Here is a 19,975-nt window from a genome sequence, read left to right as displayed (position 1 = left end):
ATGTAGCCACCATTATAGATGTAGCCACCATTATAGATGTATAGATGTAGCCACCATTACAGATGTATAGATATAGCCACCATTATAGATGTATAGATGTAGCCACCATTATAGAGGTGTAGATGTAGCCACCATTATAGATGTGTAGATGTAGCCACCATTACAGATGTAGCCACCATTATAAATGTAGCCACCATTATAGATGTAGCCACCATTATAGATGTAGCCACCATTATAGATGTATAGATGTAGCCACCATTACAGATGTATAGATGTAGCTACCATTATAGATGTAAAGATGTAGCCACCATTATAGATGTATTGATGTAGCCACCATTATAGATGTAGCCACCATTACAGATGTATAGATGTAGCTACCATTATAGATGTATAGATGTGGCAACCATTATAGATGTATAGATGTAACCACCATTATAGATGTCCATTATAGATGTAGCCACCATTATAGACATAGATGTAGCCACCATTACAGATGTATAGATGTGGCAACCATTATAGATGTATAGATGTAGCCACCATTATAGATGTCCATTATAGATGTAGCCACCATTATAGATGTATAGATGTAGCCACCATTACAGATGTATAGATATAGCCACCATTATAGATGTAGCCACCAATATAGATGTATAGATGTAGCCACCATTATAGATGTAGCCACCATTATAGATGTAGCCACCATTACAGATGTAGCCACCATTATAGATGTATAGATGTAGAAACCATTATATATATATAAATGTAGCCACCATTACAGATGTATAGATGTAGCCACCATTATAGATGTAGCCACCAATATAGATGTATAGATATAGCCACCATTATAGATGTAGCCACCATGATAGATGTATAGATGTAGCCACCATTACAGATGTATAGATGTAGCCACCATTATAGATGTATAGATGTAGCCACCATTACAGATGTATAGATGTAGCCACCATTACAGATGTAGCCACCATTATAGATGTATAGATGTAGCCACCATTATATATCTATAGATGTAGCCACCATTATAGATGTAGCCACCATGATAGATGTAGCCACCATTATAGATGTATAGATGTAGCCACCATTACAGATGTATAGATGTAGCTACCATTACAGATGTAGCCACCATTACAGATGTATAGATGTAGCCACCATTATAGATGTATAGATGTAGCCACCATTATAGATGTAGCCACCATTATAGATGTAGCCACCATTACAGATGTAGCCACCATTACAGATGTAGCCACCATTACAGATGTAGCCACCATTACAGATGTAGCCACCATTATAGATGTATAGATGTAGCCACCATTACAGATGTATAGATGTAGCCCCCATTATATATGTGTAGATGTAGCCACCATTATAGATGTATAGATGTAGCCACCATTACAGATGTAGCCACCATTATGGATGTATAGATGTAGCCACCATTATAGATGTAGCCACCATTACAGATGTATAGATATAGCCACCATTATAGATGTATAGATGTAGCCACCATTATAGAGGTGTAGATGTAGCCACCATTATAGATGTGTAGATGTAGCCACCATTACAGATGTAGCCACCATTACAGATGTAGCCACCATTATAGATGTATAGATGTAGCCACCATTATAGATGTAGCCCCCATTATAGATGTGTAGATGTAGCCACCATTATAGATGTATAGATGTAGCCACCATTACAGATGTAGCCCCCATTATAGATGTGTAGATGTAGCCACCATTATAGATGTAGCCACCATTACAGATGTATAGATGTAGCCACCATTACAGATGTAGCCACCATTACGGATGTATAGATGTAGCCACCATTATAGATGTAGCCACCATTATAGATGTAGCCACCATTATAGATATAGCCACCATTATATATGTAGCCACCATTATGGATGTATAGATGTAGCCACCATTATATATGTAGCCACCATTATAGATGTATAGATGTAGCCACCATTACAGATGTATAGATGTAGCCACCATTATAGATGTATAGATGTAGCCACCATTATAGATGTAGCCACCATTACAGATGTAGCCACCATTATAGATATAGCCACCATTATAGATATAGCCACCATTATAGATATAGCCACCATTATGGATGTATAGATGTAGCCACCATTATATATGTAGCCACCATTATAGATGTATAGATGTAGCCACCATTATAGATGTAGCCACCATTACAGATGTATAGATGTAGCCACCATTATAGATGTATAGATGTAGCCACCATTATAGATGTAGCCACCATTACAGATGTAGCCACCATTATAGATGTAGCCACCATTATAGATGTAGCCACCATTATAGATGTATAGATGTAGCCACCATTATAGATGTAGCCACCATTATAGATGTAGCCACCATTATAGATGTAGCCACCATTATAGATGTAGCCACCATTACAGATGTAGCCACCATTATAGATGTATAGATGTAGCAACCATTATATATATATAAATGTAGCCACCATTACAGATGTATAGATGTAGCCACCATTATAGATGTAGCCACCAATATAGATGTATAGATATAGCCACCATTATAGATGTAGCCACCATGATAGATGTATAGATGTAGCCACCATTACAGATGTATAGATGTAGCCACCATTATAGATGTATAGATGTAGCCACCATTACAGATGTATAGATGTAGCCACCATTACAGATGTAGCCACCATTACAGATGTATAGATGTAGCCACCATTATAGATGTATAGATGTAGCCACCATTACAGATGTATAGATGTAGCCACCATTACAGATGTAGCCACCATTATAGATGTATAGATGTAGCCACCATTATATATCTATAGATGTAGCCACCATTATAGATGTAGCCACCATGATAGATGTAGCCACCATTATAGATGTATAGATGTAGCCACCATTACAGATGTATAGATGTAGCTACCATTACAGATGTAGCCACTATTACAGATGTATAGATGTAGCCACCATTATATATATATAGATGTAGCCACCATTATAGATGTAGCCACCATGATAGATGTAGCCACCATTATAGATGTATAGATGTAGCCACCATTATAGATGTATAGATGTAGCCACCATTATAGATGTAGCCACCATTATAGATGTAGCCACCATTACAGATGTAGCCACCATTACAGATGTAGCCACCATTACAGATGTAGCCACCATTATAGATGTATAGATGTAGCCACCATTACAGATGTATAGATGTAGCCCCCATTATAGATGTGTAGATGTAGCCACCATTATAGATGTATAGATGTAGCCACCATTACAGATGTAGCCACCATTATGGATGTATAGATGTAGCCACCATTATAGATGTAGCCACCATTACAGATGTATAGATATAGCCACCATTATAGATGTATAGATGTAGCCACCATTATAGAGGTGTAGATGTAGCCACCATTATAGATGTGTAGATGTAGCCACCATTACAGATGTAGCCACCATTACAGATGTAGCCACCATTATAGATGTATAGATGTAGCCACCATTATAGATGTAGCCCCCATTATAGATGTGTAGATGTAGCCACCATTATAGATGTATAGATGTAGCCACCATTACAGATGTAGCCCCCATTATAGATGTGTAGATGTAGCCACCATTATAGATGTAGCCACCATTACAGATGTATAGATGTAGCCACCATTACAGATGTAGCCACCATTACGGATGTATAGATGTAGCCACCATTATAGATGTAGCCACCATTATAGATGTAGCCACCATTATAGATGTAGCCACCATTATATATGTAGCCACCATTATGGATGTAGCCACCATTATAGATGTAGCCACCATTATAGATGTAGCCACCATTATAGATGTAGCCACCATTATAGATGTAGCCACCATTATAGATGTAGCCACCATTATAGATGTATAGATGTAGCCACCATTACAGATGTAGCCACCATTATAGATGTAGCCACCATTATAGATGTAGCCACCATTATAGATGTAGCCACCATTATAGATGTAGCCACCATTATAGATGTAGCCACCATTATAGATGTAGCCACCATTATAGATGTAGCCACCATTATAGATGTAGCCACCATTATAGATGTTGACCCTCTGAACTTAACAATAACAACATGGCCAACTTTTAGGGAGGTTTTGTACCTCGACTTTGACAGAGAAAAATCTAAACTCCCAGATGGAGATTTGACCTGTAGACATACATAGATGATACAGAGAGAGAGAGAGACAGAGAGACAGAGAGACCGAGAGACAGCGACAGAGACATTGAGAAAGAGACAGAGAGACCGAGACAGAGAGAGAGAACGAGGAAAGCGTATATGTAAGTGAAGTCTTAAATATCCTCCCTCAGAACTTTTACTCAACTTTTTTTTTTTTTAAGTATGAGAAATCTAACCACAAGTAACTGTACTGAGACAAATCTTGCCAGTGTATGTGTGTGTGCTGAACATTTTCCATTTTTCAATGGACAGTGAAGGTTTCATGTCTATTTGATTCTGTGTGTGTCTGCGCATGTTTGTGTGTGCACAAGCCTGCGGGTGTTTGTGTTTACACGTGTTTACAGTGGCACAGCTTGTGGCAGATCGATCTTACACCCTCACAGCCCCTCTGTTTGTAGTTGTGGTCCAACCCCTTCCATCCTCCCCTCCAATCACCCATCGCACCCTCCCCTCCACCCACACTCCCCTCCAACTCCCCTTCCATCCTCCCATCCAATCCCCCATCGCACCCTCCCCTCCAATCCCCCATCGCACCTTCCCCTCCACCCACACTCCCCTCCAACCCCAATTCCATCATCCCCTCCAACCCCCCCTCTTCTCCCCCCCTTCCACCCTCTCCTCCACCCCCCTCTTCTCCCCTCCTCCAAACTCCCATTCCATCCTCCCTCCAAACTTCTTCCAACCTCCTTCCACCCCCCCTTTCACAACCCTCCAACCCCCTTCCACCCCCTCCCCGGCCCGTGCCAGTCTCATCTGACCTAAGGGGGAACTGATCAAACACATTGATCTGTGTGAGTAGTTTCTGCCACTACTGCTGAAACACATGCTCACCCTCTTATTTAATCTGGCAACCCGTTCATTGTATCTGGCAACCCACCCGTCCCTCTAATCCACAGTGCTGTTGACATAACCCCCAGGTCAGAGGGAGGGAGGGGTAGCTAAACCACAGCAGCTAAACAGTGACTGGCCAACTGGAGGAGGTGGAGAATCACAAGGAGAAAATAGAAATGACTAGAAGGGACATTCCCTTTCCCATCCGCATTCAGATGTCTGACGGCTTTCTTCCTTCTAGGCATTTTACTTCTATTGGCGGACATAACATGTGCCCTCCTCCACCAAACACAGATAGGTGAGAAAGTAGGTTACATTTATTTTTATATAATAAAAAATTAAACAACCATCACTAAGGTATGACAATAGCACCACTCCATCACTATGAATGAAGACACACTCAAAATACAGATACAAATGAAGCACGACATTGCAAAGCAATTACTGACATTTTGTTGAAATATTTATTTTGTTATTCATGTCTGGTTCTCTCTAAATCATGTCCTTTAAGACTTGGGGGTTTATGGCTAGTACGGAAAAATACATGTATCTTTAATAAATGTATGTAATCTGTGAGTTGTAAGAACTACAGCTGAAAAAGGGCTTTTGCAGAGCGTAAAAAATCCTTGATTATGAAGGTGTCACTTTTCTAATGAATTAGAAGTGGAGAAGTGATTACGGAAATATTACGTTACGGAAATATCCTTTTTTTTGACATCTCTTATCCTAATATTATCTCAGTGCCAGGTGATGGTCAAGTGTGTCAGCCATCTTTATAAAAGATTGAATTGTGAGGTCGCTTGTAAGTGAAGTTAGAGACGTTAACATGCTCCATAATGTCTTTTGTTGATAATAGTAACAATGTAGTTCGCATTTAGCATATAATTAAAATAGCATGTTCTTGAAATATACAGTAGCTGAATATCAAAATAAAATCATTTTGGAAATATTGAAAATGGAAATGATGCAGACAATTAAATTGATAGAAGCCACAATCTATCTGCAATATTAAAGCTGATCTACCACCTAAAAAAATAATCACTATAATCATAACATGTTTGAGACCACTTTACTGTAGAATAGCCAAACAATATAGTAGCTTTTGTTGAAATTACCTTACATGATGAGAATAGAAATAACAACCTGGGAAGAATAATAATGTAAATCTGGCACGTTATACAGTTGGCACACGCACACACAAAGACATAGAGAGAGAGACAGAGAGACAGAGAGACAGAGAGAGAGAGAGAGAGAGAGAGAGAGAGAGAGAGAGAGAGAGACACAGAGACACAGAGAGAGACAGAGAGAGACAGAGAGAGACACAGAGAGAGAGAGAGAGAGAAACACAGAGAGACAGAGAGATAGAGAGAGAGACAGAGACACAGAAACACAGAGAGAGACAGAGACAGAGAGAGAGAGAGAGACACAGAGAGAGAGAGACAGAGACACAGAAACACAGAGAGAGACAGAGACAGAGACAGAGAGAGAGACACAGAGAGAGAGAGACAGAGACACAGAGAGAGAGAGAGACACAGAGAGAGAGAGAGACAGAGAGAGAGAGAGAGAGAGAGAGACAGAGAGAGAGACACAGAGAGAGAGAGACAGAGAGAGAGACACATAGAGAGAGACAGAGAGAGAGAGACAGAGAGACAGAGAGAGAGACAGAGAGACACAGAGAGAGAGACACAGAGAGAGAGACACAGAGAGAGAGACACAGAGAGAGAGACACAGAGAGAGAGACACAGAGAGAGAGACACAGAGAGAGAGACACAGAGAGAGAGACACAGAGAGAGAGACACAGAGAGAGAGAGACAGAGAGAGAGACACAGAGAGAGAGAGACAGAGAGAGAGAGACACACAGAGAGAGAGAGAGAGAGAGAGAGAGAGAGAGAGCTAGATGAGGTAACCTTGGAGTTGCTGTATCATTGGTTACCCTCTGCTACTGTTAAATGGATGATTTGATACAGACACGTTTCTGTTGGAAAAAGGTTAAACAGCGGTGTGTTCATTTCTTTATCCTCCCCGGGTGGAAAGGAGAGTTATGAGGAGGAGGGGCTCCCGTATACAGCACAAAGAAGATTAGTATCCTGTATATGGGGTCTCTCTCGCTCTCCCTCTCTTACAAACTCTCCCTCGCTCCCTCTCAATTCAATTTCAATTGAAGGGGCTAAATTGGCATGGGAAACATTTGTTAACATTGCCAAAGCAAGTGAATTAGATAATAAACAAAACTTAAACAACAATGTTCAGTAAACATTACACTTACAAAAATTCCAAAATAATAAAGACATTACAAATGTCATATTATGTATATATATATACAGTGTTGTAACAATGTACAAATGGTTAAAGTACAAAAGGGAAAATAAATAAACAAATATAGGTTGTATTTACAACAGTGTTTGTTCTTTACTGGTTGCCCTTTTCTTGTGGCAACAGGTCACACATCTTTCTGCTGTGATGGCACACTGTGGTATTTCACCCAGTAGATATGGGAGTTTATCAAAATTGGATTTGTTTTCAAATTCTTTGTGGATCTGTGTAATCTGAGGGAAATATGTGTCTCTAATATGGTCATACATTGGGCAGGAGGTTAGGAAGTGCAGCTCCGTTTCCACCTTATTTGTGGACAGTGTGCACATAGCCTGTCTTCTCTTGAGAGCCATGTCTGCCTTTCGGCAGCCTTTCTCTCTCCCTCCCTCTCTCACAAGATGTACTGTGGCCATTTCACCACACGAGGACGACACATCGCTTCCAACTTACCCACCCACCACTAAATACCTCTACCATCACTGCCTTGCCAGACAGCCAGCGCAAAATGTAAAAATGTCAAGCTGAAACAAAACATTGGTCGGAGAGGCTTGATGAAAAGAGCCAGGGAAAGAAATAGGGCACATTACTTCCGTTCCGACAAACAAGGTCACATTAAGGCATTTCTAATAATATGATGGGGAGATGTTTTTTTTTTCTGTGTGTGTGTGTTTCGTTCGCTTTTTAAATTTTACATAATTAACCCGATCTCCTTGGGGGGATTCGTCTCACAGGCCGACTGAATAAATCTCATTTGCATAACGAACGAAGCCTTTCCCTTCGTTAGCGAAAGAAGGGGTTTAGCAGGCAGGAGGACTACAGTGGGCCTCCCCCTGAGGAGAAATAGATACGAAGAGATTGAGAGGAGAGGAGGGGGGGGGGGCGAGAGAGAAAGTGAAGAGAGATAGAGAGACAGAAGGGGGAGAGAAAAAGAGAAAGTAATAAAAAAAAAGACAAGAGGGAGAGATGGAGAGCGAGAAGGAGCAATGGACAAAAGGGGAAAGAACGAGAGAGATATACGGCTCTATTTTATGCTGGTCAATGTATAAGCCTGCTACACTGTATAGACAGGCTTAATGTGTGCTATTATGGGGTACACTCACACTGCCGGAGGAAAGAGGACATCAGTGGCTAAAGTGGTGGACCGCGCATGTGTGTGTGTGTGTGAGAGAGTGCTGAGAGAGTACTAAGCTCTCTTGAGAAGTGGATTGAGCTCTGCTGATTCCAACGGTTCTCTTCTCACTGACGACGATGGCATGAGCTCTGACTCTCTCCCTCCCTCATTCACTCACTCTCCTTGCTCTCACTCCCTCCCTCGCTCGCTCTCTCGTTCTGTCGCAAGAGTTCCTCTTGTGAGCTTTGAAATGTTTAATAAATCATAATAAATGCACACACACTACCAAATTCACAAGTGCAAATGTAGACACTCATACATAATTTCACCACCACACACACACACACACACCGGTCTGTTCTGTGGGGGGAACCTGCCTCTTTACTCAGCCTGTATCCCATTTATGTTACCGTCCCTCCTTCCCCTCCATGACATTCCTTCCTGGGGATGGATCTCTTGCCCCCTTGCTCTCCCTCCCTCCCCCTTTCTCTCCACATCTGGCTGTTTCATTCTCTCTCCACAGGCTTGGTTTCCTTCCCCCTCTCCACAGGCTTGGTTTCCTTCCCCCTCTCCCCGGGCTTGGTTTCCTTCCCCCTCTCCCCGGGCTTGGTTTCCTTCCCCCTCTCCCCGGGCTTGGTTTCCTTCTCTCTCTCTCCCCGGGCTTGGTTTCCTTCCCCCTCTCCCCAGGCTTGGTTTCCTTCTCTCTCTCTCCCCGGGCTTGGTTTCCTTCCCTCTCTCCCCGGGCTTGGTTTCCTTCCCCCTCTCCCCGGGCTTGGTTTCCTTCTCTCTCTCTCCCCAGGCTTGGTTTCCTTCTCTCTCTCTCCACAGGCTTGGTTTCCTTCCCTCTCTCCCCAGGCTTGGTTTCCTTCTCTCTCTCTCCACAGGCTTGGTTTCCTTCTCTCTCTCTCCACGGGCTTGGTTTCCTTCTCTCTCTCTCCACAGGCTTGGTTTCCTTCTCTCTCTCTCCACAGGCTTGGTTTCCTTCTCTCTCTCTCCACGGGCTTGGTTTCCTTCTCTCTCTCTCCACAGGCTTGGTTTCCTTCTCTCTCTCCCCACAGGCTTGGTTTCCTTCTCTCTCTCTCCACGGGCTTGGTTTCCTTCTCTCTCTCTCCACAGGCTTGGTTTCCTTCTCTCTCTCTCCACAGGCTTGGTTTCCTTCTCTCTCTCTCCACGGGCTTGGTTTCCTTCTCTCTCTCTCCACAGGCTTGGTTTCCTTCTCTCTCTCTCCACAGGCTTGGTTTCCTTCTCTCTCTCTCCACAGGCTTGGTTTCCTTCCCTCTCTCCACAGGCTTGGTTTCCTTCTCTCTCTCTCCACAGGCTTGGTTTCCTTCTCTCTCTCTCCACAGGCTTGGTTTCCTTCTCTCTCTCTCCACAGGCTTGGTTTCATTCCCGCTCTCCCCAGGCTTGGTGAGGCAGCCATTTTGCTTCACCCCTTATATTTTTGGGAGATGAGACTCCCCGCCAAGTCTGTGTCCCCCCCCCCCCCCCCTCCCGACGCCAACATCGTAATGACAGGCTTCTCAGACAAGAGGGGAACAGACTGTCTTTTTCCCTCTAGTATTTCTCTCTCTCCTTTTCATCTCTCTGTCTGTCTCTCTCTCTCTCGCTCTCCCTCCCTCTCACATATCGTCTCTCCCTCGCCCCCTCATATTTTTCCCTCCCATCTTTTGCACTTCAGGGGATGGTGTATGATCTTGTCAGGGCAGGAGCAGAGCACAGAAAAAAAAAAATATATATATATATAAAAAAAATACTTGTTTTTATTTTGCTCTCTGATTTTTTCTCTCTCGTTCCTTTGTGACTCCCTTCTAGTCTTGGCGTGTGTGTGGTGTGTGTGTTCACTGCTCAAGTGTAGTAGAGGTTTGAGAAAACAAACTGTTGGAATACTATCCATCTGTGTGTTCATGTTCATATGGATGTCAGCAGTGGTGGAAAAAGCACCCATACCTTAATAGAAAGGAACAGTCATCCAGTCATACATACTACTTGAGTAAAAGTCTAAAACTATTTGGTTTTAAATATACTTAAGTATCAAAAGTAAAAGTACAAATCATTTCAAATGAGTTATATTAAGCAAACCAGACTGCACCATTTTCTTGTTTTGTTTATTTACGGATAGCCAGGGGCACACTCCAACACTCAGACATCATTCACAAATGAATAATTCATTCATTCATTGTCATTCATACAAATGAAGTATGTGTGTTTAGTGAGTCAGATCAGAGGTAGTAGGGATGACCAGGGATGTTTTTTTGAAAAGTGTGGGAATTGGAACATTTTCCTGTCCTGCTATGCATTCATACTGTAATGAGTACTTTTGGGTGTCAGGGAAAATGTATGGAGTAAAACGTACCTTATTTTCTTTAGGAATGTGGAGAAGTAAAAGTATAAAGTTGTTGAAAATATAAATAGTAAAGTAAAGTACAGACATCCACAAAAATGACTTATGTAGTACTTTACACTACTGGCTGTCAGTGGTAATACAGCATGGGTGTATGCATCACTTCATAAATAAACTGTGTGTGTGGTGTGTGGTGTGTGGTGTGTGTGGTGTGTGTGTGTAATTCTATTTCTATGGATGTCTACCATTAACCCCAATGCCACAAATTACAGCAACATCAGAGCGATCCCACCCAAGACCTTACCCCCACCCCCAGCCTACGCCAATCTCACACTGAGCCCTAAAGGATGTTGTGTCATCCCACTTCGATGGCAACATGGTATTATTGCTTTGCGTCACAAACATTTGACACATATAAACTGATACCAGGATGTCGATGACTGAACACTGTCCTATAGACATCATCTGTATACAGTGGTTCAGAAAGTATTCACACCACATGTTGTGTTAAGGCCTGAATAAAAAATGTATTCAATTGGAAATTTGTCTCACCCATCTACACACGATACCTATATAATGACTAAGTGAAAAATATTTTTAGAAATGTTTGCAAATTTATTGAAAATGAAATTCAGAAATATCTAATTTACATAACACCCCTGAGTCAACACATGTTAAAATCACCTTTGGTAGTGATTACAGCTGTGAGTCTTTCTGAGTAAGTGTCTAAGAGCTTTCCACACCTGGATTGTACAATATTTGTACATTAGCCATTTTCAAGTATTGCCATAGATTTTCAAGCCGATTTAAGTCAAAACTGTATCTAGGCCACTCAGGAACATGACATGTCGTATTGGTAAACAACTCCCGTGTATATTTAACCTCGTGTTTTAGGTTAAGGAGTTTTGCCTGTGCTTCGCTCTATTCCATGTATTTTTATCCTAACAAGGATACCCATAACATGATGAGGCATGCTTGAAAGTATGATGAGTGGTACTCAGTGATGTGTTGGATTTGCCTCAAACATAACGCTTTGTATTCAGGGCATAAAATAAATGTATTTGCCAAATTCTTTGAAATTTTACTTTAGTGCTTTATTGCATACAGGATGCAAGTTTTAGGATATGTTTTATTCTGTACAGGTTTCCTTCTTTTCACTCTGTCATTTAGGTTAGTATTTTGGAGTAACTATAATGTTGTTGATCCATCCTCAGTGTTCTCCTATCACAGCCATTAAACTCTGTGACTGTTTTAAAGACACTATTGGCCTTATGGTGAAATCTCTGAGCGGGTTTCCTTCCTCTACAGCAACCGAGTTAGGAAGGACGCCTGTATCTTTGTAATGACTGGGTGTATTGAAACAGTGTAATTTATAACTTCACCATGCTCAAAGGGATATTCAATGTCTGCTTAATTTAGTTTTTTACCCATCTACCAATAGTGAACTTCTTTGAGAGGAACTGGAAAACCTACCTGGTCTTTGTGGTTGAATCTGATTTTGGAATTCACTGCTCGACTGAGGGACTTTACAGACAATTGTATGTGTGGGGTACAGAGATGAGGTAGTCATTCAAAAATCACGTGAAACACTATTACTGCACACAGAGTGAGTCCATGCAACTTATTATGTGACTCAAGCTAATATTTACTTCTGAACTTATTTAGACTTGCCATAACAAAGAGGTTGAATACTTACTGACTCAAAACATTTCAAAGTAGAATTTTTATTTCATTTGTAGTAATTTCTAAAAACATAATTCCACTTTCACATTATGGGGTATTGTATGTAGGCCAAGACACAAAATCTAGATGTAATCCATTTTAAATTCAGGCTGTAACAACAAAATGTGGACTAAGTCAAGTGGTTTGAATACTTTCTGAAGGCACTGTAGCTCTAAAACTACCTACAGTATCACCACTCTACTAAACATCCAACTGGAATCTGCTGTTGGAATAATGATTCTCATATCACTCCAAGTTTGATGGAATCACAATGTGTGAGTGAGTGTCACAGAATTAAATAGAACACAATCAAATCCAATGGATGTTTATAATATAATTACAATTATTACAATGGCACTGTATCTCTGTGGCACACTTGAGTGGTGAAAGTCAAGCGTATTGTGACATATACGCTTTCCTAACCGCTCGTCTTTCCTCATTTTCTCAAACGTCATCACAAGTTTCTCCTCTTCCGTTTACCTCACCTCTCCTCCTCCCTTTACCTCACCTCTCCTCCCCTTCCATTTACCTCACCTCTCCCCTTCCCTTTACCTCACCTTTCCCCTTCCCTTTACCTCTCCCTCTCTCCTCCTCCCTTTACCTCACCTCTCCTCCTCTCCCCTTCCCTTTACCTCACCCCTTCCCTTTACCTCACCTCTCCTCCTCTCCCCTTCCCTTTACCTCACCCCTTCCCTTTACCTCACCTCTCCCCTTCCCTTTACCTCACCTCTCCTCCTCCCTTTACCTCACCTCTCCTCCTCCCTTTACCTCACCTCTCCTCTTCCCTTTACCTCACCTCTCCTCCTCTCCCCTTCCCTTTACCTCACCTCTCCTCTCCCCTTCCCCTCACCTCTCCCCTTCCCTTTACCTCACCTTTCCCCTTCCATTTACCTTACCTCTCCCCTCCTCCCTTTACCTCACCCTCTCTCCTCTTCCCTTTACCTCACCTCTCCTCTCCCCTTCCCTTTACCTCACCCTCACTCCTCCTCCCTTTACCTCACCCTCACTCCTCCTCCCTTTACCTCACCTCCTCTCATTACTCCATCATGACTGTGGTCCATTCTCTAACACCCTTCTCCGCCTGGTCCACATTTCCCTGCATCCCTGTTTTCCTCCATTATTGTTCTTCTACCTCTTCACCTTCATCCCTCTTCCTCTCCCTTCCCCTCCCTTCATCTCTCCTCCTCCTCCTCCTCTCCACCTCACCATCCCTCTCCCTTTCTACATCCCTTCTCCTCCTCCTCTCCCTCTCTCCATCCCTTCTCCCTTTCTCCATCCCTTCTCCTCCTCCTCTCCTCTCCATCCCTTCTCCCTTTCTCCAGCCTTCTCCTCCTCCTCTCCCTTTCTCCATCCCTTCTCCTCCTCCCCTCTCCCTTTCTCCATTCCTTCTCCTCCTCATCCTCCTCTCCCTTTCTCCATCCCTTCTCCTCCTCCTCCCCTCTCCCTTTCTCCAACCTTCTCCTCCTCCACTCCCTTTCTCCGTCCCTTCTCCTCCTCCTCTCCCTTTCTCCATCCCTTCTCCTCCTCCCCTCTCCCTTTCTCCATCCCTTCTCCCTTTCTCCAACCTTCTCCTCCTCCTCTCCCTTTCTCCATCCCTTCTCCTCCTCCCCTCTCCCTTTCTCCATTCCTTCTCCTCCTCCTCCTCTCCCTTTCTCCATTCCTTCTCCTCCTCCTCCTCTCCCTTTCTCCATCCCTTCTCCTCCTCCTCCCCTCTCCCTTTCTCCAACCTTCTCCTCCTCCTCTCCATCCCTTCTCCTCCTCCCCTCTCCCTTTCTCCATTCCTTCTCCTCCTCCTCCTCTCCCTTTCTCCAACCTTCTCCTCCTCCTCTCCCTTTCTCCATCCCTTCTCCTCCTCCTCCCCTCTCCCTTTCTCCAACCTTCTCCTCCTCCTCTCCCTTTCTCCATCCCTTCTCCTCCCCTCTCCCTTTCTCCATCCCTTCTCCTCCTCCTCCCCTCTCCATTTCTCCATCCCTTCTCCTCCTCCCCCCCTCTCCCTTTCTCCATCACTTCTCCTCCTCCCCTCTCCCTTTCTCCATCCCTTCTCCTCCTCCCCCTCCCCCCCTCTCCCTTTCTCCATCACTTCTCCTCCTCCCCTCTCCCTTTCTCCATCCCTTCTCCTCCTCCCCTCTCCCTTTCTCCATCCCTTCTCATCCTCCTCTCCTCTCCCTTTATCCATCCCTTCTCCTCTCCCTTTCTCCAACCTTCTCCTCCTCCTCCTCTCCCATTCTCCATCCCTTCTCCTCCTCCTCTCCTCTCCCTTTCTCCATCCCTTCTCCAACCTTCTCCTCCTCCCCCATTCTCCATCCCTTCTCCTCCTCCTCCCCTCTCCTTTTCTCCATCCCTCCTCCTCCCCTCTCCCTTTCTCCATCCCTTCTCCACATCCTCCCCTCTCCCTCCTCCTCCTCTCCCTTTCTCCATCCCTCCTCCTCCTTGCTCCAGAACTGTCACATAGCATTAGTGGGTCCGGCGCTCAGCCCCTGCAGAAATAACAGGCTAGATGGCTGTACAGACCCATTCTCCTGCTCCAGTTAGCTTTGGACAAAAAGCCCCCGTTCGGCAGGCTTGGGAGGATGCCTGCATTATTTTATTCATGCTGGGTGCTCCCTGCTTACACAACAGTCAGCGACAGCGGCCTACTAAACTCAAGTCTCCTCACATAGGGTTAGTTAGCGATAGAGTTAGCAGTAACCACCTGGGTTTCAGCAGTAAAACGTACATACACGTATATGTATGCTTGTAGGATGTACTGTAGTCATGGCCTGTGATGCACACAAGCCGCCACAAACTGACTGAGGAGAAGAACATCAGTACCTTTGTTCAGAACAAAGGACCTAAAGATGGGAAAAGATACGCACACTTCTTATAAGAATCCAACATGACAATTTGATTCATCAAGCCAATTTAGCAAAGCACATTGCTAATTTAATGATATACTAACATTATTATATATATTTTTTAAATAATTATTGTATCTACTAGAAGTAGCTGTTCTTATATTCAGGATTCTAAGAAAGGGTCGGGGAGTGCAATGTTCATCAAAGGTATAAGCAGTCGTATCCAGAGACAACACGTCACTAAAGTGCTCGTCACTTCAATTATTCATTTCTTAAGTCTTCTTCACCAACCCATGCTGAGTTCCTTTACTCATGGGGGGTGGGGGAGAGAGATAAAGAGAGAGGAGGTAGGGGAGTAGAGAGAGGTGGGGCAGAGAGAGTGTGTGAGAGAGTGAGGGGGAGTAGAGAGAGGTGGGGCAGAGAGAGTGTGTGAGAGAGTGAGGGGGAGTAGAGAGAGAGAGAGAGTGAGAGACAATTGAGAATTTTATTTTTTATTTAACCTTTATTTAACTAGGCTAGTCAGTTAAGATCAAATTCTTATTTACAATGACGGCCTACCCCAGCAAAACCCGGACGACACTGGGCCAATTGTGCGGATTCCCAATCACGGCCGGTTGTGATACAGCCTGGAATCGAACCAGGGTCTGTAGTGACGCCTCTAGCACTGAGATGCAGGGCCTTAGACCGCCGTTCAGGAGAAAATATAAAGAAAGAGAGAAAGAAGTGAGAAAGAAAGATACAGCCGGATCAAGTGATACCTCATGGCATGGGTTTTGAGTGACAAAAAGGAGGGAGAAAAATGAAGCAAATGTAATACAGACCCCATTTCAGTCATTCTGCAGAGTTCTCTCCCTTCTCTCCCCCACCCCATTCAAAACCATTAGCGCCGCAATTTGGCGTCCCGGTTTAAAGTCGCTGCTTGTCAGCGAGTGGGAAGCGGGAGGCGTAATCTCCCCGGTCAAATTAATCCCGATGTCAAACGGCACTAACAGTCAAGAGGCCCCGTCCGCCTTCTGCTCCTCGCCGCAGCACAAGGCTTACGCTAATCTCAGCAAATTAACTAGCGCTCGCTAACCCGTTTAAAACGATCCCCCGCTCACTCGGTGACCTTGTATGCAATTGCACCTTTTTCTAATCGTTGGGCATTAAGAAGAAGAGTATGAGCCAGAATACATGGCGGTAATTCCACACACACTGTGGCTCAACAACTCTATTGGACAGGAAAGGAAGTAGTAGGCCTACTTCACATTAGCCCTCAAAATGTACCCTTTAATATGAGAGATCCTTATTTCCTCTGTGTGTGAGAGAGAGTGTGAATGTTTGTGTGTGTGTGTCCACGCAAACTGTCAAAGGGAGAATACGAATGGCTAATGTGGGGGACTTTTGTGGTGTGACTATGCGTGTGTGTTTCTTCTCTGTGTGCTTGTGTGTGTGCGTGTGTGCGTGTGTGCGTGCGTGTCGGTCTGTATGTCATCCTGCATTTAGATCCTACAAGAGACAAAGTACCACACAACTCTTATAAACATCAACACTCCAAAGTTAAATTACACATTAATATCAATTCATATAAAATTCTTGCATTCTTTTGAGCAAATGTTTGTCTTACCTAAGTGATGTTCATTGATTACATCTGCGAGAGAGACAGAGACACAGACAGACAGAGTGCGAGAGAGAGTGAGAGTGAGAGTGAGAGCGAGAGAGAGTGAGAGTGAGAGAGAGAGAAAGCAGGTCAAAGCACAGATCACACAACTCCAAAGCCAAACAGTATGCAATAAGATTACTGTAGATCTCCTATCGTAAATCCATTTTGGATTTAGCAGTGCATCACTATTGTCATCATCATGTTTCACGGCTATTGAGGTCAAACGCCGTAGTAGTTCAGAGTCGACAGGCAAGGATCAACTTCATCAAGTCAGCGATAAGGTTGTTCATCAATTTGCTTGCTACAAATGTAGTTTAACATAGACTTATGAAAAATGAATTATGCAAATGTTTCCATAATGCCTCCCCAGGAATCACAGGCTGTCGAGTACTGATCAAATGAGCTTGTTTTGCAGTATGCAAAGGGGTTTAGAGAGAGAGAACTGGCAAATAGGGGAGTAGGCTACACAGTACAGCTAACAGAAATATAGTAATTCTACATTCAGCTACATTTCTGATCCTCAAAGCGTATCTGAAAATAGACTCTCCAATGAACTTTTAGTGATTCTGTACATTATGATAGACTGAATTTCTAATTCAGAGTTAGACTGAATTTCTAATTGAGTGGCCTGAGGGGATATGCCCATTTTATAAAAAGCATTTCTATGTACTTCATCGGTAAGCAGTTACCCAGTGTGCCAACCCATGTCTGACAGGAGGATACCACTGCATATGTTCCGTGACCCCATGTGCCAACCTGGTTGGCAAACAGGAGGTTGAACGTGCCACGGGAGCCAGATGGCATGGAGGTCTATATGGATTTGAGTCAAGCTGCCCCTTCCAGGGAATAGCCATTGATATTCAGATCCTCTCTGTTCATTTAGTCTCTACAGTTGTTACAACATATCTCTACCATATATGGCACAATGACTCTGTCATTGTGACTCACTGACTATATTTGTCCCTGCATATTGTATTCAATCCTATTAAATCGACAGTATCTAGTTACGTTTCAGATCCATCTTAAATCTAATGCAAGATCGTATGCTTTAAAAAAATAAAGGTATAAGTTGTCTCAGTACGAGAGATGTATGTAATCATCTCAGTACGAGAGATGTATGTAATCATCTCAGTACGAGAGATGTAATCATCTCAGTATGAGAGATGTAATGAATCAGGCATTCATTTTATAACCTCTCACTTATGATAAACACAATACATCCACTCACACGGATGAAAACAACAACCTTGTCGACTTGGTTATTGTGACTCAGTAAATTACTGCAGTTAGAATTACAGTACAATGTTTATTAAATGGTAACATTTTGAAAATGAATGGGAGAAAAATAGTAAGACGTACATTTCAGAGCAATCCCTGTGTAATATATAACAAACAATCATAATACTGAGTTTTCCTTTCCCCACTTAAGGTATTTTGCCCACTGTTTTTGAGCCTTTATCAAGCTTGCTTTAAAAAAATATGTTTCTTACTTTAATATGATAATCTTCATGGCGTGATGCCGATCTCCACACAGAGAATCATTATTTATGTATTTATTGAAATTAAAATTTCATGGTTCACTGCTTTACACAGATAGAGCATGAGTGTCTTACAATGTTTTGGGGACTAAAGGGGGTTGAGACAATTATTCAAATATTTAACCTTAGCGGTCATAGATTATGCAAATGACGTCCCAAAAGGATTCTTTCCGCTGCTGAAGAATCTGTGCAGTTGCTCGGAGCCATGTAAAAAATCATCAGGACCGAGCCGGAGAAAAAAAAAACTAAGGAGGAGGAGGAGTCGAATAACCGGCAGCTATTTTCCTCTCAGATTGAGTGGAGAAGACAGAGAGACTTGGACATGACAGAGGGAGGAAGACACCACTTATTGTGTGTATGGACTTCTCACCTCTTCACAGGTCCACAGAAATCCTTCCATTGCAGACTCCACTTGTGTATAAATAGACAAACACACACGCTGACCACAAGTACAGTACTAAACGTACAGTAGTCTTGGCCTGCACTAATTACCCCCCACACGCTATCAAACTGACATCCACAAACATTTGTTCATATACAGTTGAAGTCGTAAGTTTACATACACTTAGGTTGGAGTCATTAAAACTCATTTTTCAACCACTCCATAAATTTCTTGTTAACAAACTATAGTTTTGTCAAGTCGGTTAAAACATCTACTTTGTGCATGACAAGTCATTTTTCTAACAATTGTTAACAGACAGATTATTTCACTTATAATCCACTGTATCACAAGTTTACATACACTAAGTTGACTGTGCCTTTAAACAGCTTGGAAAATTCCAGAAAATTATGTCATGGCTTTAGAAGCTTCTGATAGGCTAATCGACTTCATTTGAGTCAATTGGAGGTGTACCTGTGGATGTATTTCAAGGCCTACCTTCAAACTCAGTGCCTCTTTGCTTGACATCATGGGAAAATCAAAAGAAATCAGCCAAGACATCGGAAAATAAATTGTAGACCTCCACAAGTCTGGTTCATCTTTGGGAGCAATTTTCAAATGCCTGAAGGTACAATGTTCAACTGTACAAACAATAGTACACAAGTCGAAACACTATGGGACCACACAGCCGTCATACCGCTCAGGAAGGAAACACGTTCTGTCTCCTAGAGATGAACGTACTTTGGTGCGAAGTGCAAATCAATCCCAGAACAGCAGCAAAGGACCTTGAATATGCTGGATGAAACAGGTAAAAAAGTATCTATATCCACAGTAAAACGAGTCCTATATCGACATAACCTGAAAGGCTGCTCAGCAAGGAAAAAGCCACTGCTCCAAAACCCCCATAAAAAAGTCACACTAGGGTTTGCAACTGCACATGGGGACAAAGATCAATCTTTTTAGAGAAATGTCCTCTGGTCTGATGAAAATAGAACTGTTTGGCCATAATGACCATTGTTATGTTTGGA

General features: G+C 42.9%; 1 protein-coding gene across 2 annotated transcripts in view; it reads right to left on the bottom strand.

Moving 5' to 3' along the window:
- LOC110523216 (nuclear receptor subfamily 6 group A member 1-A) overlaps nucleotides 1-19,975 on the bottom strand; it is a 189,677-nt gene that overhangs the window by 41,546 nt on the left and 128,156 nt on the right. Inside the window, exon 3 of one of the 2 annotated variants that reach the window (XM_021601715.2) lies at nucleotides 16,995-17,018. The exons of the other annotated variant lie outside the window; for it this stretch is intronic. Coding sequence (XP_021457390.1) covers nucleotides 16,995-17,018 — 24 coding nt within the window. The remainder of the gene's footprint in view (nucleotides 1-16,994; nucleotides 17,019-19,975) is intronic. 2 annotated transcript variants of the gene reach the window in all.

This window comes from Oncorhynchus mykiss, chromosome 5 (assembly GCF_013265735.2).
Source record: "Oncorhynchus mykiss isolate Arlee chromosome 5, USDA_OmykA_1.1, whole genome shotgun sequence".
In the NCBI taxonomy this organism is placed as follows: Eukaryota; Metazoa; Chordata; class Actinopteri; order Salmoniformes; family Salmonidae; genus Oncorhynchus; species Oncorhynchus mykiss.
This window is presented reverse-complemented; position numbering and strand designations above follow the sequence as displayed.